General features: G+C 41.6%; 1 protein-coding gene across 2 annotated transcripts; it reads right to left on the bottom strand.

Annotated features, from left to right (window-relative positions):
- Window positions 1-218: 218 nt before the first annotated feature.
- On the bottom strand, window positions 219-16,975 carry si:dkey-6n21.12 (schwannomin-interacting protein 1). 2 transcript variants are annotated; one of them, XM_035783922.2, is made up of 7 exons: window positions 16,362-16,975; window positions 7,727-8,063; window positions 5,416-5,594; window positions 2,891-2,984; window positions 2,582-2,734; window positions 2,236-2,353; window positions 219-1,508 (listed from the first exon to the last, which is right to left on the bottom strand). In XM_035783922.2, exons 2-7 carry the CDS (start codon window positions 7,994-7,996, stop codon window positions 1,408-1,410), a joined length of 915 nt encoding a protein of 304 aa, XP_035639815.1. In that variant the 5' UTR covers window positions 7,997-8,063; window positions 16,362-16,975; the 3' UTR covers window positions 219-1,407. The 2 variants fall into 2 exon arrangements, with proteins under 2 accessions (XP_035639815.1, XP_035639816.1); XM_035783923.2 differs by having other exon boundaries at window positions 2,903-2,984; window positions 16,362-16,972.
- Between the last annotated feature and the right edge of the window lie 7,554 nt (window positions 16,976-24,529).

The following is a 24,529-nucleotide window of genomic DNA, read 5'->3' as shown; positions in this document are numbered from 1 at the left end:
CACACACACACACACACACACACACACACACACACACACACACACACACACACACACGCACGCACACACACACAGACGGCAATGTATACAATTTACATCTGTGCTAAATACATTATGTAAATAGCTACTGTACATGTACACTTAATCCATCTCTAGATACAGGTACATACATACATACATACATACAAAGCAGCACTAGCACACCTACACACAATATGTATCCTTGACAACCTGTTTATTTCATGCAAAATTATTGTAGAATAATACAACGTCAACAGTGACGTCAAACTCATGTAACCCGGACAAAATCCCAATGCGCCTTGTGTTGGTGTTTTATGACAACAGTACCAAATGAGTGAGGCTTGGTCAGGCATCTTGTCGGTCGGCTGGTAGGTACATTGTTGTCATATTACAACAGTATGCAGGTTAATATAGTATTCCATACCCTTTACTTTCCCTGCTATTTCAGTAGACCCAAGGCATTGAGTTGAGCTGTGCTCACATTACTGTGTGTGTGTGTGTGTGTCTGTTTGGTTTAGTAATGCCCCTTTCTCTGACTGACTCATTCAACGATCATCATACATACATTAAAACATCGACGAGAATAGAAGACATAGCTGTGTCCCGGCAACATAAAAATCAAAACAAACAATGAAACGTGTCCCGGCAACAAGAATTTTTTAAAAAACAATCGGTAACACTTTATTCAAACTCTACGTCGTAACGCTCAAGGACAAGAAATCTTCGGACATTTGTTATGATAACGTATGACGCATAGTTCAAATAATGTGCTACCAAACGATCATTGCATTTCAAAATGTGGATGACAATGGACATTTGAACTAGACTGATCCATGGGTAGCAATAGCAGCTTATTAATCCCTTATAATATTACCGTTATTTTCCCCCTAAAACACTTACAATACAACAACATTAACAGTCCAGACATACACGTTTCCCTTTATAAAAACACAAAAAAAAAAAAACACAGAGCAAAACCGGTTGATATGATGTCATAATAAATGTGAAACTGGGTGTGATGACGTCATTTCAACCAGTTTTGCTCACTGGGAAATGAAAACAAAATGCTGTGCAATTCAATCCAAAAAAGTATTTAGGAGTGATGCAGTCTCTTCACATTGATTTGATTCGTCCATTAATTTCAAGCACCGGTGTCCGTCATGTGACCTGTGACCTGATCTCTGACACCGGGATTCCATTTTATTAGACGATGACCGTAGAACTTAGAATGATTAGAATGATTCTATGGTGATGGGCCTTCTGAAAGTGTCGTCCATAGAGTATATAATACACAAGAGTGGCTTGTCATAGACCTGCATAGCTCTAGATTGTGCTGATAATGGCAGCCATCTTGGTCAGGGTTCTATATGTGATTCTAAGGTGACGTCAGAGTGATGTCATATCCTGTACCTCCAGCAGCATAGCATCCTGTTCTGTCCTCAGCTGGTCCCGAGTCTGAAGATGAACCACCAGCTCTGTGCTAAGGTCTGATGGGCGAGGCACAGAGATGCGCACGGGCACACAAACACAAACAAAATGTCAGATCAAACATGTAAGATCAAATGCAGTTGTACAGATCATTTGACAAAGGTGAAAAACAGGTAAAATAATAAAGGTTGGTATAACTTATAAATGAAAAAGGTGAAATATAAATTAGCCTATATCTAAAATATACACTGAGTATACAAAACAGGAACACCTTCCTAATATTGAGTTGCACCTGCTTTTGCCCTCAGAACAGTCTCAATTTGTCGGGGCATGAACTCTACAAGGTGTCAAAAGCGTTCCATGCTGGCCCATGTTGACTCCAATGCTTCCCACAGTTGTGTGAAGTTGGCTGGATGTCCTTTGGGTGGTGGACCATTCTTCATACACTCTGGAAACTGTTTAGTGTGAAAAACCCAGCAGCGTTGCAGTTCTTGACACTCAAACCATACCCCGTTCAAAGGCACTTAAGTCTTTTGTCTTGCCCATTCACCCTCTGAATGGCCCATATACACAATCTATGTCTCACTTGTCTCAAGGCTTAAAGATCCATCTTTAACCGGTCTTCTCCCCTTCATCTACACTGATTGAGGTTGATTTAACCCGGTGACATCAATAAGGGATCATAGCTTTCACCTGGTCAGTCTATGTCATGGAAAGAGCAATGTTTTGTACACTCACAGTGTAAATATGCAATATATCCTGTGTAGTATCTAAGTGACCACTCACCTTGTATAGCCTTGTTGAGAGAGTTTTGGTGGGCGTTGAGCTCTTTGAGACTGAAGGCTTGCAGGTCACTTCGGTCCAGCCTTCTATTCTTCAACAGCTGATTACAACAAGCTGGGCTCTGAGACACAGGGGACAGAGTGAATAACAGAATGTAAGAGAACACCTAATAACAAAACACTGTGCACCCCAAGGGCAGTACTATAATCTTCCTAGCCACTCCTGTAGATATGATGGGTATTGTATCAGATGGCAAGGAGAAGCAAGTGCCTATCCTATAGGAGTGCAGAGGGGGTAGGGGCTAGGAGTTGATTTGGGATTCAGGTCCCTCCTGCCCTCCCGCTCTCACCTCCTGTTTCTGCTCGGTCCTCAGCTTGTTTCTGAGCGCGTTCAGTGCAGCCTTGAAGCCTGATGATTTGCTCTTGGCTGCAGGGAGGGCAGGGAACTTGGGCTGCTGGCGCACCTGCACACTGGAACCGCTCTTACCAACCATTTTGGAATTCTTGAAAGGACAGAAACAAAACAAAAATGGCATTATGGTTGAGATCTGGAAAACAAGAAAACAAGTGTCTTTCACAATTCTATGATATATCCTGCATCACTCTAGCTGTACCACTCTATCTATGACCAGCCTTACCTTTTGAGTGTGTGTGCTTACCTTCACACTAACCTTTTTGCCAGTATCCTCATCTTCTTCTTCGCTTCCGCTGTCATTGATGAAGCACAGCTGGAGGTTCATCTGATTCGAAAGACTGATGAGGAAAACAATCTTTTTGGTTAGTAAGTAGTGAAATGACCCTGGCATTGATACATACACATGATTACAAGAGAAGGTGGAAAGTTTTTAAGTTCCTCGGCGTACACATCACGGCGTACACATCACGGACAAACTGAAATTGTCCACCCACACAGACAGTGTGGTGAAGAAGGCACAAAAGAGGCAGAAGAAATTTGGCTTGTCACCTAAAACCCTCACAAACTTTTACAGTTGCACAATTGAGAGCATACTGTCAGGCTGTATCACCGATTGGTACGGCAACTGCACCGCCCACGACCGCAGGGCTCTCCAGAGAGTGGTGCGGTCTGCACAATGCATTACTGGGTTCAAACAACCTGCCCTCCAGGACATCTACAGCACCCGATATCACAGGAAGGCCAAAAAGATAATCAAGGACAACAACCACCCGAGCCACTGCCTTCTTCAACCCGCTACCATCCAGAAGGTGAGGTCTGTACAGGTGCATCAAATCTGGGACCGAGAGACTAAAAAACAGCTTCTATCTCAATGCCATCAGCCATGGAATCATGTAGTAACCCCCAAAAAAGTGTTAAACAAATCAAAATATATTTTATATTTGAGATTCTTCAAATAGCCACCCTTTGCCTTGATGACAGCTTTGCACACTCTTGGCATTCTCTCAACCAGCTTGACCTGGAATGCTTTTCCAACCATCTTGAAGGAGTTCCCACATATGCTGAGCACTTGTTGGCTGCTTTTCCTTCACTTTTTCCGACTCATCCCAAACCATCTCAATTGAGTTGAGGTCGGGGGATTGTGGAAGCCAGGTCATCTGATGCAGCACTCCATCACTCTCCTTCTTGGTAAAATACCCCTTACATATCTTGGAGATGTGTTGGATCATTGTCCTGTTGAAAAACAAATGATAGTCTCACTAAGCCCAAACTAGATGGGATGGCGTATAACTGTAGAATGCTGTGGTAGCCATGCTGGTTAATTGTCCCTTGAATTAAAAAAAAAAAAATCACAGACAGTGTCACCAGCAAGGCACCTCCACACCATAACACCTCCTCCTCCATGCTTTACTGTGGGAAGCACACATGCGGAGATCATCCGTTCGCACACACTGCGTCTCACAAAGACAAGGTGGTTGGAACAAAAAATCTCAAATTTGGACTCAAGAACAAAGGACAAATTTCCACCAGTCCATTGCTCGTGTTTCTTGGCCCAAGTCTCTTCTCATTATTGGTGTCCTTTAGTAGTGTTTTCTTTTGCAGCAATTTGACCATGAAGGCCTGATTCACGCAGTCTCCTCTGAACAGTTGATGTTGAGATGTGTCTGTTACTTGAACTCTGTGAAGCATTTATTTGGGCTACAATTTCTGAGGCTGGTAACTAATGAATATTCTCTGCAGCAGAGGTAACTCTTGGTCTTCCATTCCTGTGGCGGTCCTCATGAGAGACAGTTTCATCATAGCGCTTGATGATTTTTGCGACTGCACTTGAAGAAACTTTCAAAGTTCTTGAAATGTTCCATATTGACTGACCTTCATATCTTAAAGTAATGATGGACTGTCATTTCTCTTTGCTTATTTGAGCTGTTGTTGACATTATATGGACTTCTGTATACCCCCTTAACTTGTCACAACACAACTGATTGGCTCAAACACATTAAGAAAGAAAGACATTCCACAAAATAACTTTTAAGAAGGCACACCTGTTAATTGAAATGCATTCCAGGTGACTACCTCATGAAGCTGGCTGAGAGAATGCCAAGAGTGTGCAAAGCTGTCATCAAGGCAAAGGGTGGCTATTTGAATCATCTCAAATATAAAATACATTTGGATTCATTTAACCCTTCCTTGGTTCTACATGATTCCATATGTGTTATTTCATAGAAAATAGTCAAAATAAAGAAAAACCCTCGAATGAGTAGGTGTTCTAAAACTTTTGACCGGTAGTGTATGTATATACTGTTTTTATACCATCTATTGCATCTTGCCTATGCCGCTCTGTCATTGCTCATCCATGTATTTATATGTATATATTCTTATTCCATTCCCTTACTTAGATTTGTGTGTATTAGGTAGCTGTTGTGGAATTGTTAGATTACTTGTTAGATATTGCTGCACCGTCGGAACGAGAAGCACAAGCACTTCGCTACACTAGTTATAACATGTGCTAACCATGTGTACGTGACCAATCCATTTTTATTTGATACCACTCCTCCAGGGAGCTAGCTTTCTTGGATTCTTTCTTGGATTATTGACCACAAGGATGTGAGTTCGCTTCTTGCCTCGAACCTTATGCTCCTCCCTTTCATTACACTGGTGTCAGAAGTGGGATTTGTTCATGATTCTATCAGCCTGGGTATTATACTATTAGCACATAATTAACAACACTGTCACAACACAATGTTACGTAGACGACACCGTGCTTCGTACCGCGAGGTTAGGGCTGTCACGCGGCTATTGCAGTCCTCCTCGCCTCTGTCCTCCCAGCTCTCCTTACTCTTCCCTTGCTCCCTGTCTCCTGGCCGGTTCATGGACAGCGTCTTCCCTCTCTCTCTCTCCTCCGGCCGGCTTGCTGACAATTTCTTACCTCGTTCAAGGACACTGGAAGACTGGAGATGAATCAGATATACAGTCGTGAAAAAGTAAGTACACCCTCTGGAAAGTGGTCTATTTTGAATCATTTTTTAAACATATTTGGACACATGGATATTTGAGCTATTTTCCAACCACATTCATTGATAAAGGGAACTCAATTTAACAAATCGCACACCAATAAATGTACTTTGAAAATGTTATGCAATTAAAATAAACCAAAATGCAGTTTCGTTATGCAGACAAAATGTGAACACCCCTCCCTTTACCTTCACCTAAAATGGCTAAAATTAGGATCAGGCACCAAAACAGGTGCAAATTATTAGGAAATCATTAGAGAGTACCTTGGGAGAGTCCAGACTTCTATAAAGATTATAAACTTGGTCTGGTTTGGTCTTAACCCTATGGGTGTTGTAACACATCACGCAAAGATCCAAAAACCTATCCGAGGCCCCCAGAAGAAAGATGATTGATGCCTGTGAGTCTGGGAGGGGTTACAAATCCATTTCCCAGCAATTCGAAGTACATAGTTCCACTGTCCGACGGATCCACTGTCCGACGGAAAATTCCAGACCACTGGCAATCCACCTAGGACAGGTTGTCCCACCAAATTCACCCCACGAGCTGACCGAAAGATGCTCATAGAAGTCTCTAAATACCCCAAGGTAACATCAAGGGATCTACAGGCCTCTCTTGCTACAATCAATATTGAAGTCAGCTGTCAGAAAGAGACTGCACCATCTTGGCCTACATGGGAGGTCAGGAAGGAAGAAGCCTCTGCTTTCAAAAAAGAATATCAAGACAAGACTGACATTTTCCAGACAACACCTGGGTAAAGACCAAAACTACTGGAACAATGTGCTCTGGACAGATGAGTCAAAGTTGTTTGGTGGAGTTGTTTGGCCGCAATGCCAGACGCCATCTTTGGCAAAAAAAAAAAAAACACTGCCTTTGAACAGAAGAACCTCATACCAACCGTAAAGCATGGAGGCGGTGACATTATGGTTTGGGGCTGCTTTGCTGCCTGAGGGCCTGGCCAAGTTGCCATCATTTAGTCAACCATGTATTACATATTGTACCAGAGAATCCTTGAGGAGAATGTGAGGCCATCTGTCAAAAAGCTGAAGCTGAATCGAACATGGATCTTGCAACAGGACAGTGATCCAAAACACACAAACTAATCTACAACAGAATGTCTCAAAAAGAAGAAATGGAGGGTTATGGAATCGCCGAGTCAAAGCCGAGCTCTCAATCCTGTCGAAATGTTGTGGGGGGACTTGAAGCGGGTCGTGCATGCCAGAAATCCCTTGAATATAACACAGTTGAAGCAGTACTGTAAAGAAGAGTTGGAAAAAATCCTTGCAGTCGATATGAGAGACTGATAGACAGTTACAAGTAATGGCTACATTAAGTTATTTCAGCCGAAGGGAGCAACACCAGCTACTGAAGCTATGGATGTACTTATTTTTTCCCACACTATGGAATTACATTTCTGTTGACTTTCGATGAATAAATGACGGCAAAGTATAATCTTTCAGTTTCATTTGTTAAATTAGGTTACCTTTATCTGTCAATAGTGTTGAAGTGAATATTACATATCCATCTGTCCAAATACTTCCTAAAAAGTCTAACTTTCCAGGGGGGGGGTACTTGCTTTTTCACATGACTGTAGGTAGCACAAGTTATACAGAGCAAGTTATGGAGAGCCTCTCCTGTGTGTAAGTTTAATTGTTTTTTTTAATGAGCTGCCTTATTGGCCAGGTCTCCCTTGTAAAAGAGGTATTCTGACCTCAATGGGACTTCCTGGATAAATAAAGGTTAAAATGATAATGGATTTTTTAAAAAGTTAATATTGTTTTGCAGTGCTGTGTAGTCTCTTTCAACACAACACTAGCCACTGAATAGAGCAGGTGCCTGACATTGCATTCAGGCACCATGTTTTTTGTACAACACTGTGTCCCTGACAGATGCACACTTCTCTCCCATAAATAGACAACTGTGTCACCTGTCCACATCCATAAGTAACAGACAGCATTCAACTATGACCCTTTACCTTTGTTATTTCTTCTCACTCCTCTCCCCTTCCCCCTCTACTCTCCACTACCTGTCCAAAAACACCTGTCCCCAGCACTCAACTGTGACCTCTGACCTTTGTTTTCTTCTCTCTCTTCTCCTCTTCCTGTTTCTCCAGCTCTGCGATGCGAAGGCTCAGCGCCTCCCAATGCATTATGGGTAGGCCCAGGTCATCCTCTCCGTATGAGCCCTCCTGCCACACCAACGCAGCTCCCTCCGCATCTTCATCATCATCCTCTTCATCATCTTCCTCTTCAGCCTCGTCGCTCTGTTTCTCCTCTTCCTCCGTCTCGTCGCTCTCTTTCTCCTCTCCCTGCTCCCTCTCTCTCTCCTTCTCTCCCTCCATCTCTTGTGTCAGTAGGAGAGAGTGCCAGCGTGTGTAGACTTCACTGCGCTCTGGGTTGGATGGTTGTCTAAGATAAAGATAATATAGTTGTCTATTAATACATAATAAACACGTTATAAAGAACTATAGAAACCTACTGGTTACTAAGCTGTTATAACACCTATATTACACTACTTGGTGGTAGGCAGTGCTTCATTTGTAAATCAGGAGGTGCTGGAACCAAAAACGAGTGCGAGACGGGGGTGACCTGGGGAGCTCTGAGGTACTGAAAAAAGAAAAAAAATCACCTTTATAATAAAGCATTTCATGCATATCATCACATTTGCGTAGTGACACAAAGCAGTAGAGTAGAGGCACTTACAGAAGTTGCACACATGGGGAAAAATGGGGTCCGGGAAAAATGTGGTATTTTATAAACGCATTTCATGCAATTCTAAATCATTTTACATGATTGGAGACATTTGCAGAATTTTTTAAAGACCATAGAAATGATCGAAATGACAGTCTACTTTGACACTGACAAACTGAGAATCTGAGATCAATAAAAATTACCTTAAATCCATCAGATGAATGGTCAGATGAAGCAGATGCTAAGCTACAGGACTGTTTTGCTAGCACAGACTGGAATATGTTCTGGGATTCCTCCAATGGCAATGAGGAGCATCTGTCATTGGCTTCATAAATAAGTGCATCGATGACGTCGTCCCCATAGTGACCGTACGTACATAACCCAACCAGAAACCATGGATTACAGGCAGCATCCGCACTGAGCTAAAGGCTAGAGCTGCCGCTTCAAGGAGCGGGACTCTAACCCGGAAGCTTATACGAAATCCTGCTATGCCCTCAGACGAACCATCAAACAGGCAAAGCGTCAATACAGGACTAAGATCGAATAGTACTACACCGGCTCTGACGCTCGTCGGATGTGGCAGGGTCTGCAAACCATTATAGACTACAAAGGGAAGCACAGCTGAGAGCTGCCCAGTGACATGAGCCTACCAGACGAGCTAAATTACTTATATGCTCGTTTCGAGGCAAATAACACTGAAACATGCATGAGAGCACCAGCTGTACTGGAAGACTGTGTGATCATGCTCTCCGCAGCCGATATGAGTAAGACCTTTAGACAGGTCAACATTCACAAGGCCGCAGGGCCAGACGGATTACCAGGACGTGTACTGCAAGCATGACCTGACCAACTAGCAAGTGTCTTCACTGACATTTTCAACCTCTCCCTGTCCGAGTCTGTAATACCAGCATGTTTTAAGCAGACCACCATAGTGCCTGTGCCCAAGAACACTAAGGTAACCTGTCTAAATGACTACCGACCCATAGCACTCACATCTGTAGCCATGAAGTGCTTTGAAAGGCTGGTCATGGCTCACATCAACATTATTATCCCAGAAACACTAGACCCACTCCAATTTGCATACCGCCCCAACAGATCCACAGATGATGCAGTCTCTATTGCACTCCAAACGGCCCTTTCCCACCTGGACAAAAGGAACACCTATGTGAGAATGCTATTCATTGACTACAGCTCAGCGTTCAACACCATAGTGCCCTCAAAGCTCATCAATAAGTTAAGGACCCTGGGACTAAACACCTCCTTCTGCAACTGGATCCTGGACTTCCTGATGGGCCGCCCCCAGGTGGTAAGGGTAGGTAACAACACTGTGCTCAGCCCCTTCCTGTACTACCGTTCACTCATGACTGCACGGCCAGGCACGACTCCAACACGGCATTAAATTTGCCGATGATCACCGACAACAACAAGACAACCTATAGGGAGGTCAGAAACCTGGCCGTGTGGTGCCAGGACAACAACTTCTCCCTCAACGTGATCAAGACAAAGGAGATGATTGTGGATTACAGGTAAGGAGGACCGAGCATGCCCTCATTCTCATCGACGGGGCTGCAGTGGAGCAGATTGAGAGCTTCAAGTTCACTTCACTGCCACTCTCTGTTGTCATCTATGCATAGTCATTTTAATTAACTCTACCTACATGTACATACTACCTCAACTAACCGGCACCCCCCTGTATATATTGTTATTTTTACTGCTCCTCTTTAATTACTTCTTACCTTTATCTCTTATTCTTATCCATATTGTTTTAAACTGCACTGTAGGTTAGGGGCTCGTAAGTACGCATTTCACTGTAAGGTCTACTTCGGCACATCTGACTAATAAAATTGGATTTGATTTGATCAACAGCATAGGCCTACGTGTGTGGAGACACATATTGTAGGCTACAATATGAGGATGAAATTATAGTCCTAAAAATGCTATTCAGTTTCACTCACTCACCCAATGATGCGCAGTTCACTCACCGGTGATGGCCGATGCTTCCGTGCCAAAAGCCTACAGTGCATTCGGAATGTATTCAGACCCCTTGACTTTTTCCACATTTTGTTACGTTACAGTCGTTTTCTAAAATTGAATAAAACTTTTTTTTCTCCCCTCATCAATCTACACACAACACCCCATAATGACCAATCATATACAGGTTTTTAGAGATTTTAGCAAATGTATTAAAAATAAAGAACTGAAATGCCTTATTTACATAAGTATTCAGAGCCTTAGCTATGAGATTGGAAATTGAGGTCAGGTACATCCTGTTTCCATTGATCATCATTAACATGTTTCAACAACTTGATTGGAGTCCACTTGTGGTTAATTCCATTGATTTGACATGATTTGGAAATGCACACACCTGTCTATATCAGGTCCCACAGTTGACAGTGCATGTCAGAGCAAAAACCAAGCCATGATGTCGAAGAAATTGTCTGTAGAGCTCCGAGACAGGATTGTGTCGAGACACAGATCTGGGGAAGGGTACCAAGGCATTTCTGCAGCATTGAAGGTCCCCAAGAACACAGTGGCCTCCATCATTCTTAAATGGAAGAAGGAGGGAACCCCCAAGACTCTTCCTAGAGCTGGCTTCCCGGCTAAACTGAGCAATTGGGGGAGTAGGACCTTGGTCAGGGAGGTGACCAAGAACCCGATGGTCACTCTGACAGAGTGCCAGAGTTCCTCTGTGGAGATGGGAGAAACTTCCAGAAGGACGACCATCTGGAGGAAACCTGGCACCATCCCTATGGTGAAGCATGGTGGTGGCATCATCATACTGTGGGGATGTTTTTCAGTGGCAGGGACCGGAAGACTAGTCAGGATTGCGGGTGAAAGATGAACGAAACAAAGTACATCGAGATCCTTGATGAAAACCTGCCCCAGAGTGCTCAGAACCTCAGACCGGGGCGAAGGTTAACCTTCCACCAGGACAACGACCACAGCTAGACAACGAGACAAGTCTCTGAATGTCAAGACAAGTCTCTGAATGTCCTTGAGTGTCCCAGCCAGAACCTGGACTTGAACCTGATCAAACATCCCTGTAGAGACCAGTGGCGATTTTAGCATGTACATTTAGGTGGGACAAAACCAAAAAAACATGTGGGATGCATACCAGCAAAGCCACTACACAACACAACACTAAACAGTACATTAATTACACTATAACGGTGACAAACGGTTCCCACAAACTGTTAGGGCCAACACCTTACCACTGCTACACCTGGCTTTCAGCGGAGCCTTTTCTGGCAGTGAAACAGTTCATTCAGCCTCATTTACTGCATTTATTTATAAAACATAGCTGATATGCCTGACGTGCTTAAACAAATGTGGTTTCTACTGACAATTGAAATGTACAAACTATGGCATAAGGGAACGTCAAGCGGATAAGAGGCAATCCGTAATTTCGATTAAGACATTAATGAGCGACTGACGGTTGCTTTGTAATGCTTGCAGTTAGCCACTGATTCTTTCCAAACCACTTATTGTTTAATTTGCAATTTCCAACTTGTTGTGTAATGTATATGTCTAATGGCCGATGAGCGCCGATACATTTTATCTATAATTTCTCTTCATTATTTATCTTCATATGACAAGGATTAAAAAGGATTTGTCAGTAGATTGTCGACTTGATTCATGTTGATAACTGCTAGCTAATATTTTGAAAGTAAGATTTTGACATGATCAGTCCAATCAAAGCTCCTGTACATATAACGTGATTTGACGTAATTTTATCTGTGGCCAATGACCTTGAGCCTTCTTAGAAGGGCTCTTCTAATGTAACTCTACAGCTGGACCCAAAGGGCTTAAATGTTCGATGTCTACCCTTACTAAGGAATTAGATTTGGCCTGTGAAGTAGTGTCCCCATGAGTGACAGAACACTGAGCCAATCATGGCGCAATGCTCCTATTTTCTGCTGGCTTGCCCCACCACCACCACAGAAAACCCTGAGCTAGGCTGAAACACCTGAATTTTGGAGCTGCTTACTCAAGAAAACAAAAAAGAGACCATGTTTGTATGTGGCTTTATTAACTCAATGATATATATTTATTTTTACATTGTTTGCAAACTGATATGTGACACGTACTAATGCCAAAATAACATGCAAAATAGGCAAGCCCCACAAAAAATGTGGAGCCCCACCTGCCCTGAATGATGGGTTGCCACTGGTAGAGACCTGACTCTCCCCAACCAACCTGACAGAGCTTGAGAGGATCTGCAGAGAAGAATGGGAGAAACTCCCCAAATACATGTGTGCTAAGCTTGTAGCGTCATACCCAAGAAGCCTCTAGGCTGTAATTGCTGCCAAATGTGCTTCAACAAAGTACTGAGTAAAGGGTTTGAATACATATGTAAATGTGATATTTATATTTTATATTTGTAATTAATTTGCAAAATATTCTAAAAACCTGTTTTTGCCTTGTCATTATTATTATTATTTTTTATTTACCTAGGCAAGTCAGTTAAGAACACATTCTTATTTACAATGACAGCCTAGGAACAGTTGGCAAACTGCCTTGTTCAGGGGCAGAACGACAGAGTTGTCAGCTCTGGGATTCAATCTAGCAACCTTCCGGTTACTGGCCCAACACTCTAACCACTAACCTACCTGCAACCCCAATATTATGTGGTATTGTGTGTTAGATTGATGAGGGAAAAAACAATTTAATAAATGTTAGAATAAGTATGTAACGTAATTTATTTATTTTTTAAGTCAAGGGGTCTGAATACTGAATACTTTCCGAATACACTGTATATCTCACTCGTTTTACTTTGTAAAAAAATATTTGGAAGTTTATCAAATATTTTGTTAGGCTAGAGCAGACAGATTAGAGACTTCTCTTTTCAGCAGGAGCTATTTGGTTTCCAACCTGTGTTTTCCTGCAAATGTATTTGAAATATTGCGAAAGGCCTGTTTTGTCTGCACGCTGTACACTGACAGATTTGCTGCATGTTCCTGACTCTAGGCTATGTATTGTTATTGGGCTACACACAATCCACAGCTAGGCTATTTTTTAAAAGACGCTATTGACCTCTGTGGCTAAATGATGGGCATTTTCATGGTGTAGTAGGCTATTCTGAATTATTTCATTATTTCCATTGAACAGACAGCAGTTATTCTATAACTTTGGCAAATGTATTTCAATTTATCAGGGGCAGTGGTGGAAAAAGCCCACAATTGTCATACTTGAGTAAAAGTAAAGATACCTTAATAGAAATGACTTAAGTAAAAGTGAAAGTCACCCAGTAAAATACTACTTGAGTGAAAGTCTAAAAGTATTTGGTTTTAAATATACTTAAGTATCAAAAGTAAATGTAATTGCAAAAATGTGTACATTATTTTCTTTAGGAATGCAGTGAAGTAAAAGTAAAAGTTGTCAAACATATACATAGTAAAATAAAGTACTGATACTCCAAAAACTACTTAACTTCTTATGGCTGGGGTGCAGTATTGAGTAGCTTGGATGAATAAGGTGCCCAGATTAAACTGCCTGCTACTCAGGCCCAGAAGCTAAGATATACATATTATTAGTTGGATAGAAAACACTCTGAAGTTTCTAAAACTGTTTGAATGATGTCTGTGAGTATAACAGAACTCATATGGCAGGCAAAAACCTGAGAAAAAATCCAACCAGGAAGTGGAAAATCTGAGGTTAGTAGTTTTTCAACACTTCGCCTTTCCAAGGTACAGTGTAAATTTGGTCCGATTGCACTTCCTAAGGCTTCCACTAGATGTCAACAGTCTTTATGACTTTGTTTGAGGCTTCTACTGTGAAGGGGGAGAGAATGAGAGCTGTTTCAACCAGAGGTCTGGCAGAATGCTATGAGCTCAGTCTCGCGTGCTCCCGTGAGAGTGACCTGCGTTCCATTGCATTTCTGAAGACAAAGGAATTGTCCGGTTGGAATATTATTGAAGATTTATGTTAAAAACACCCTAAAGATTAATTCTATACATCGTTTGACATGTTTCTACGAACTGTAATGGAACTTTTTGAGTTTTCGTCTGGACCTCGTGCTCGTGCATCATGAATTTGGATTTGTGAACTAAACGAACGAACACAAAGGAGGTATTTGGACATAGATTATGGACTTTACAAAACAAACATTTATTGTGGAACTGGGATTCCTGTGAGTGCATTCTGATGAAGATCATCAAATGTAAATTAATATTTATAATGCTATTTCTGACTAATGTTGACTCCACAACATGGTGGGTATCTGTATGGCTTGTTTTTGTGTCTGAGCGCTGTACTCAGATTATTGCATGGTGTTGGCTTCTTCCATAAAGTAAAAAAAAAAAATCTGACACAGCGATTGCATTAACAATAAGTATATCTATAATTCCACGCATAACACTTGCATCTTTTATCAATGTTTATTATGAGTATTTTTGTAAATTAAAGTGGCTCTCTGCAAAATCACAGGATGTTTTGGAAGCAAAACATTACTGAACATAACACTCCAATGTAAACTGAGATGTTTTGATATAATTAGGAAATGTATCGAGCAAAACATATATGTATTGTGTAACATGAAGTCCTATGAGTGTTATCTGATGAACATCATCAAAGGTTAGTGATTCATTTTATCTCTATTTCTGCTTTTTGTGACTCCTCTCTTTGGCTGGAAAAATGGCTGTTTTTCTGTGACTAGGTGCTGACCTAACATAATCATATGGTTTGCTTTCGTCATAAAGCCTTTTTGGGACTAACAACACCTTACACCTTTATCTTTAAAATGGTGTATAATACATGTATGTTTGAGGAATTTTAATTATGAGATTTCTGTTGTTTGAATTTGGCGCCCTGCACTTTCATTGGCTGTTGTCATATCGATCCTGTTAACGGGATTTCAGCCGTAAGAAGTTTAAATAGTACTTTAAAGTATTTTTTCCTAAGTACTTTTTACACCACTGATCATGGGTGCCTGTTACGACTTCCGCCGAAGTTGGTGCCTCTTCTTGTTCGGGCGGCGTTCGGTGGTCGTCCTCACCGGCTTTCTCGCTGCCACAGATCCATGTTTCTTTTTTCCATTTGTTATGTCTTGATTGTACACACCTGGTTCCCATTACGTTATTATTATTTCCCTATTTAACCCTCTGGTTCTCATTACGTCTTGTGCGTGATTGTTCCTGGTCTTGTGGTAGGGCTTGTTATCCCTGCATGGATTTATTTGGCCGAGTAAATAGTACGTTATTTTACTCAGTTCTGTGTCCTGCGCTTGACTCCGTCCTCACCTCTGCACAACTGACACATGACAGTGCCTCAGCTCCTCCAGAACCCCTTGCGCTATGATTAACGAAGAGGGAACTCGAATGAACTTTGAACGCTTTTAATTATATTTTTTACATCGCAAAAAGTTACTTATTTTTCATGACACAAGATGTACCGGACCCGGCCAAATACGTTCCGGAATAAAACAGTCAAACGGAGGTGATCCTGTTCCGGCAGGATCCGGCTAAGATTAATCACTTGGTAGGCCTTCGACTTCAATTATATGCAGGGAGAACATTTGACTTTAAAGAAGCCATCCACATTATTCAAATGATTATATTTTGGGACGAATTGAAGTTAAGAGTCCAAAAGAGAGTTTCAGAAAGTTTGTTTTTGTTAAACGGTAAGGTAACACATGGAATGCCTGGAAACAGAATATTGAGCGTTTCAACTTTATAATGTACCAGTGTAAGTAACTTACAGCCTCACTTACCAGTGGGTCTATGTGGCCATCCAAACTGCACTCTGAAATGTGTATAGATCAAGACAGACTGCAGAATAATTTAAATAGAAAATAAAGACAGTTACGTAAACGCTGTTAGGGAAAATAGTTTTAAGACTGATTGATGTACGCCATAGTAACAGTAGCCTATATAGTGATAATAGGCCCAAGATGTAGCCTAGAGAAGAAGCGAAGTAAAACAAACACGTGACACGTATCAATAGTTGTAGCCTATATGCATAATGTTTAGTTAGTCAGTGGTTGATCGTGTAACCCAATAGCTATTTGGAATCGCTTACCAATTTCCCAGGGGAGTAGAAATCACAGCTTCTTGCGCTGTCAAACCGGGGGAGAGGATTCTTGTGTCCACATAACTTTCCCTTCTTCCTTGAGCGAAAACTCTTCCTAGTTTCCCTTTATTCTCCTTCCTTCTTCCTGAGTTTCCACACTTTTTTTCTTTCCCCGTTCCTTTATCTCAACTTCTCGCTCACTGTAACGGGAGAAGGGTGTTGAACTGCAAGATTATGGGAAGCTTGTTTACGCGGCTTTGAAGTTACAACCAGTGGGAAATGTACTTTAGTAGCCTAATGTTATAGCTGGTTAGTAGCTGAGCATCTCCAAGAAATCCACGAATTCTTGCGCCAAAACAATCGAAACAAAAGCGTAAACCTTCAGGAATTTCACGGCTTTTCAGTAGGGACATTAGAGAGGAGGGGTGGAGAGAGACGGGCTGAATAAGTAACGAAAATTGCCAGGTGTCGTATTTCAGTTTTCTAACAGACTACTGAAATTCAAATGGTAGAAGAAAGTAGGATTTGATTCTGTAAGTTTTCATTCTGATCGATAGGGAGATGATTACTAAGAATACAATTCACGATGTTAGTAAGCCTAAATAAAGTTATGTTCCCCCTTGTGTTTGTAGTATTTGGGACTAGTATTCTGCCAGCAGCACAAATAATAACGTCACTTTGTATGGTAATCAGTAATCCTTAAAAATAAAAGCCCTCATTTCTAAACCTTGCAATGTGGATAACTCATTCAAAAGATATTACATTAGAATCCATGTCTATTTGTATTGTGCTTATGAGCAAATGCAATACATAATTTATGGAAACAATTACAAATGTGCTTCTAAAAACATTTTAAGGTACTGTCAAGTCTATGTTCAGACTGGTATGTTCACAATATTGGGTTGTAGAGCAAAAATGATTATATGTGCAGATGTAAAAGTGGGGCTGGGAATACTCAGTGAGGTCTGTAGAATCTATATGGGGTTATTTCTTGGACTGCGGTCTAAATACCCAGCAGCACTCCACTCCACCTATTCCATTGGTCCCAATGCAATACACTGTAGGCCTATAAAAGACACATTGGCTTGTGGAGAGAGAACTGTTCTATGTGCCGGGTAAAAGTGGGGTTGGGATTACTCATTAGGGTCTGTAGAATCTATGTATGGTGTTATTTCATGGGGGCTGTGATCTAAATACCCTGCAGCACTGTCTACTTCGCCCATTCCATTGGCCACAATGCAATATACTGTATTTGAATCACCAAAGACATTTTGGGCTGTAGATTAAGTATTGGTCTGAAAATAGTGAAGATGATCCCTGTCAACAACCCTAAGTCATTTCAACTACTTAAAATAAACAGTGCAGGTTGAACCACATTAATTTACTACATTCACCAATTTCATAAAATGTCAGTTAATTCAAGGTCTAACAAACTATGATACATTCATTCGTTTCAGTCCCCACTTTTCATGAAATGTATCGGCTTAGAAATTCATGGTTTGACATACCCTATGATACATTCATTGATTTCAATCACCCATTCCATGAAATGTGTCAATTAAAAATGCCTGCTCTGACACTATGATACATTCAGTCATTTGAATCACTCATCGAATAAATCCATAAAATGAGTGATGGGCACCGATATGGAACATGTTGAGTCAGGTCAAAAAGTATTGTCACGTTTGATAAAGATGAGCAAAAAAAGAATAAAATAAATAATCCAAATACTGAGCTTTATTGTATTACAAAAGAAATGGGACAATTATATTATTTTATGCTAATACAATTGCTCAGATATAGAGATCATTTAGTCATTTTTGACACTCTTGTTTTCAATACCTCACCTTGCGAGCATACTTATTTTTCACCATAATTTGCAAATAAATTCATAAAAAATCCTTCAATGTGATTTTCTGGATTTTTTTTATCATTTTGTCTGTCCTAGTTGAAGTGTACCTATGATGAAAATTATAGGCCTCTCTCATATTTTTAAGTGGGAGAACTTGCACAATTGGTGGCTGACTAAATACTTTTTTGCCCCACTGTATATAGCCAGAAGCAGGCCGTTCGACACAGTCCCCCTCCAAAACCAAATCAAATCAAAATCAAATCAAATGTATTTCTCACATAGCAGATGTTAATGTGAGTGTAGCGAAATGCTTGTGCTTCTAGTTCAGACACTGCAGTAATAACCAATGAGTAATCTAACCTAACAATTCCAAAACTACTACCTTATACACAAGTGTAAAGGGATAAAGAATATGTACATAAAGATAGATGAATGAGTGATGGTACAGAACGGCATAGGCAAGATGCAGTAGATGGTATCGAGTACAGTATATACGTATGAGATGAGTAATGTAGGGTATGTAAACAAAGTGGCATAATTTAAAGTGGCTAGTGATACATGTATTACATAAAGATGCAGTAGATGATATAGAGTACAGTATATACATATACATATGAGATGAGTAATGTAGGGTATTAAACATTATATTAAGTAGCATTGTTTAAAGCGGCTAGTGGATGATAGCGGGGTGAACAGGCAGTGGCTCGGGTGGTTGTTGTCCTTGATGATCTTTATGGCCTTCCTGTGACATCGGGTGGTGTCGGTGTCCTGGAGGGCAGGTAGTTTGCCCCCGGTGATGCGTTGTGCAGACCTCACTACCCTCTGGAGAGCTTTACGGTTGTGGGTGGAGCAGTTGCAGTACCAGGCGGTGATACAGCCCGACAGGATGCTCTCGATTATGCATCTGTAGAAGTTTGTGAGTGCTTTTGGTGACAAGCCAAATTTCTTCAGCCTCCTGAGGTTGAAGAGGCGCTGCTGCGCCTTCTTCACAACGCTGTCTGTGTGGGTGGACCAATTCAGTTTGTCCGTGATATGTACGCCGAGGAACTTAACTTACTACCCTCTCCACGACTGTCCCATCGATGTGGATAGGGGGGGTGCTCTCTACTAACCATATTTGGTTCGTAGAGACCCTACTGAGTATCTGCCACCCCACGTTAGCTGAGACAGGTAGAAACGTTTTCTCTCTACAAGCCAATATGTATCCCATGTACAGCACAGGAGGTTGGTGGCACCTTAATTGGGGAGAACGGGCTGGTGGTAATGACTGGAATGACTAGGCGGGATGGTAACAAATATATCAAACACATGGTTTCCAGGTGTTTGATGCCATTCCATTTGCTCCATTCCGGCCATTATTATGGGCCGTTCTCCCTCAGCAGCCTCCTGTGATGTACAGTCTATTGCAGGGTATTGCATTGGGGGGCTATGGAGGGTGTGGGGAAGCCAGCAGCAGGCTGTGCGACACAGTCCCTCTCAAAAACAAACCATATTTGGTCAGTAGAGACCATACTGAGTATTTTCCATCCCATTCAGCTGAGACAGGTAAAACAGTTCTCTTTACAGCCCAATATTCTCAACATACCAGTGTCAACATAGTTTTTTGTCATTATTGGTCTTCTCAAAAAAAACTTAACCATATTTTACATTTGTTTTCATAAATTACTTATTGCCTTTTCTTGTTGACACATTAAAAGTAACCACTTGTTAAAACAATATTTATTTTGCAATGTTTTTATTTTGAAGGTTTCGTCATTACCATACAAACATGATGTCATAATGTGTGCTGGTAGCAGAATACTAATCAAGAAGTCACGCCAGAAAGTCCAACAAATTTATATGTATTTATTTAACTAGGCAAGTCAGTTATTAAGAATTAATTCTTATTTACAATGACAGCCTACTCCAGCCAAACCACACTGGGCCAATTGTGTGCCACCCTATGGGACTCCCAATCACAGCCAGATGTAATACAGCCTGGATTTGAACCAGGTATTTTAGTGATGCCTCTTGCACTGAGATGCAGTGCCTTAGACTGCTGCGCCACTCAATATATGACAGAGGTATTCAACAACACACTCAGAAAAAAATATGGAAAGCTACAGCTATGGCCTAGGCCTACTGTAGCCCCAAAATAGTTTAGGTAGGCTATTTACTGTAGGCCTACTATTAACAATTACATGCATTGTGAAAGTTTCCCTCCAACTAGTATTTGAAATTAACCTCCGACTTGCTATGAGTTCTCCTTCGAGTCGCTATGCGTCGATACTACAAAAATGTAAATTCTTAAGCCCTTACCATGTACAGTGTCTTGGAAAAGTATTATTTGGATTTCATGTAATGGACATACACAAAATAGTCCAAATTGGTGAAGTGAAATGAAAAAAATTACTTGTTTCCAAATATTCAAAAAAATAAAATAAAAACTGAAAAGTAGTGCGTACATATGTATTCACCCCCTTTGCTATGAAGCTGCTACATCAGAGGCAACAAAGAGACCAAAGATAACCCTGAAGGAGCTGCAAAGCTCCACAGTGGAGATAGGAGTATCTGTCCATAGGACCACTTTAAGCCGTACACTCCACAGAGCTGGGCTTTACAGAAGTGGCCAGAAAAAAGCCATTGCTTAAAGAAAATTATTTATTTATTTATTTCACCTTTATTATTGATTTATTTCACCTTTATTTAACCAGGTAGGATCGTTGAGAATAAGTTCTCATTTGCAACTGTGACCTGGCCAAGATAAAGTGTAGCAATTCGACACATACACCAACACAGAGTAACACATGGAATAAAGAAAACATAGTCAATAATACAGTAGAACAAAAGAAAACAAAAAGTATAAGTTAAGGAAATAAATAGGCCATGGTGGCAAAGTAATTACAATATAGCAATTAAACACTGGAATTGTAGATCGGCAGAAGGTGAATGTGCAGGTAGAGATACTGGGGTGCAAAGGAGCAAAATAAATAAATACCAGTATGGGGATGAGGTAGGTAGATAGATGGGCTGGCTGTTTACAGAAGGGCTATGTACAGGTGCAGTGATCTGTAAGCTGCCCTGACAGCTGGTGCTTAAAGCTAATGAGGGAGATGTGAGTCTCCAGCTTCAAAGATTTTTGCAATTTGTTCCAGTCATGGGCAGCAGAGAACTGGAAGGAAAGATGACCAAAGGAGGAATTGGCTTTGGGGGTGACCAGTGAGATATACCTGCTGGAGTGCGTGCTACGAGGGGGTGCTGCTATGGTGACCAGTGAGCTGAGATAAGGCGGGGCTTTACCTAGCAGAGACTTGTAGATAACCTGTAGCCAGTGGGTTTGGCGACGAGTATGAAGCGAGGGCCAACAAACGAGAGCGTACAGGTCGCAATGGTGGGTAGTGTATGGGGCTTTGGTGACGAAATGGATGGCACTGTGATAAACTGCATCCAGTTGGTTGAGTAGAGTGTTGGAGGCTATTTTATAGATGACATCACCGAAGTCGAGGATCGGTAGGATGGTCAGTTTTACAAGGGTATGTTTGGCAACATGAGTGAAGGATGCTTTGTTTGCGATATAGGAAGCCGATTCTAGATTTAATTTTGGATTGGAGATGCTTAATGTGAGTCTGGAAGGAGAGTTTACAGTCTAACCAGACACCCAGGTATTTGCAGTTGTCCACGTATTCTAAGTCGGAGCCGTCCAGAGTAGTGATTCTGGACGGACGAGCAGGTGCGGGCAGTGATCGATTACATAGCATGCATTTAGTTTTACTTGCGTTTAAGAGCAGTTGGAGGCCACGGAAGGAGAGTTGCATGGCATTGAAGCAAGTGAACCAAGGCTGTCGAGTCTGCCAATAAGAATGTTGTGATTGACAGAGTCGAAAGCCTTGGCCAGGTCGATGAATACGGCTGCACAGTAATGTCTCTTATCGATGGCGGTTATGATGTCGTTTAGAACCTTGAGCGTGGCTGAGGTGCACCCATGACCAGCTCTGAAACCAGATTGCATACCGGAGAAGGTATGGTGGGATTCGAAATGGTCAGTAATCTGTTTGTTAACTTGGCTTTCGAAGACCTTAGAAAGACAGGGTAGGATAGATATAGCTCTGTAGCAGTTTGGGTCTAGAGTGTCACCCCCTTTGAAGAGGGGGATGACCGCGGCAGCTTTCCAATCTTTGGTAATCTCAGACGATACGAAAGAGAGGTTGAACAGGCTAGTAATAGGGGTTGCAACAATTTCGGCAGATAATTTTAGAGAGGGTCCAGATTGTCTAGCCTGGCTGATTTGTAGGCGTCCAGATTTTGCAGCTCTTTCAGAACATCAGCTATCTGGATTTGGGTAAAGGAGAAATGGTGGGGGCTTCTGCGGGTTGCTGTGGAGGGTGCCGGGCAGTTGACCAGGGGTAGGGGTAGCCATGTGGAAAGCATGGCCAGTCGTAGAGAAATGCTTATTGAAATGCTCAATTATAGTGGATTTATCGGTGGTGACAGTGTTTCCTAGCCTCAGAGCAGTGGGCAGCTGGGAGGAGGTGCTCTTATTCTCCATGGACTTTACAGTGTCCCAGAACTTTTTTGAGTTAGTACTACAGGATGCAAATTTCTGTTTGAAAAAGATTGCCTTAGCTTTTCTAACTGCCTGTGTATATTTGTTCCTGACTTCTCTGAAAAGTTGCATATCACGGGGGCTATTCGATGCTAATGCAGAACGCCACAGGATGTTTTTGTGCTGGTCAAGAGCAGACAGGTCTGGAGTGAACCAAGGGCTATATCTATTCCTAGTTCTACATGCTTATTTAAGATGGTGAGGAAGGCACTTTTAAAGAATAGCCAGGCATCATCTACTGACAGGATGAGGTCAATGTCATTCCAGGATACCCCGGTCAGGTCGATTAGAAAGGCCTGCTCGCAGAAGTGTTTCAGGGAGCGTTTGACAGTCATGAGGGGTGGTCGTTTGGTCGCAGACCCATTACGGATGCAGGCAATGAGGCAGTGATCGCTGATATCTTGATTGAAAACAGCAGAGGTATATTTGGAGGGCGAATTAGTTAGGATGACATCTATGAGGGTGCCCGTGTTTACTGATTTGGGGTTGTACCTGGTAGGTTCATTGATAATTTGTGTGAGATTGAGGGCATCAAGCTTAGTTAAAGGCATGTGGGAGACTCCCCAAACATATGGAAGAAGGTACTCTGGTCAGATGAGACTAAAATTGAGCTTTTTGGCCATCAAGGAAAGCGCTATGTCTGGCGCAAATCCAACAACTCTCATCACCCCGAGAACACCATCTCCACAGTGAAGCATAATGGTGGTTTTACATCGGCAGGAACTGGGAAACTGGTCAGAGTTGAAGGAATGATGGACGGCGCTAAATACAGGGAAATCCTTGAGGGAAACCTGATTTGAGACTGGGCCGGAGGTTCACCTTCCATCAGGACACTCGAGTGGTTTAAGGGGAAACATTTAAATGTCTTGGAATGGCCTAGTCAAAGCCCAGACCTCAATCCAATTGAGAATCTGTGGTATGACTTAAAGATTGCTGTACACCAGCGGAACTCATCCAACTTGAAGGAGCTGGAGCAGTTTTGCCTTGAAGAATGGGCAAAAATCCCAGTGGCTAGATGTGCCAAGCTTATATCGAAATACCCCAAGAGACTTGCAGCTGTAATTGCTGCAAAAGGTGGCTCTTCAAAGTATTGACTTTGGGGGGTGAATAGTTACGCACGCTCAAGTTTTCTGTTTTTTTGTCTTATTTCTTGTTTGTTTCACAATAAATATATTTTGCATCTTCAAAGTGGTAGTCATTTTGTGTAAGTCAAATGATACAAACCCCCAAAAAATCCATTCTAATTCCAGGTTGTCAGGCAACAAAATAGGAAAAATGCCAGGGGAGGTTTATAATTTCACAAGCCACTGGACCTATGTTTGTCCCCTGTTGTTGCGTACCTTTCTTTGTTTGCTGAAAAACCATACTTTTTGATAAAACGTTAATAAAATACAACCACCTACTGTTTCCTCATTGCTTTCGCTCTAAGATGGCAACTCAGCGCAAATGCCCCTGTGCCAATTGAATCTCAACAAGGAATCTGTCCATGGTTGTATTTGATTAACCTATTATTAATAAGTATCCCAATGGGCAAAAATGTCCATTCAACGTCTAGTTTTGATTTATATATGGTTGAGTTGTCAACTAACGTGAATTCTACATGAAATCAACAACAAATGTCACCATTTCATTTAATTTAGGTTAAAAGCTGGGTGAGCATTTTTTAAAAAAGCCCTTACATTGATTACTTTTTCCAAATCCAATCAGTTAATTCACATCATCGCTTAGATTTATTTGGTTGAA

The sequence above is a fragment of the Oncorhynchus keta genome, chromosome 13 (assembly GCF_023373465.1).
Source record: "Oncorhynchus keta strain PuntledgeMale-10-30-2019 chromosome 13, Oket_V2, whole genome shotgun sequence".
Lineage (NCBI taxonomy): Eukaryota > Metazoa > Chordata > Actinopteri > Salmoniformes > Salmonidae > Oncorhynchus > Oncorhynchus keta.
The sequence above is the reverse complement of the archived record's forward strand: the minus strand, read 5'-3'. Positions and strand labels throughout refer to the sequence as shown.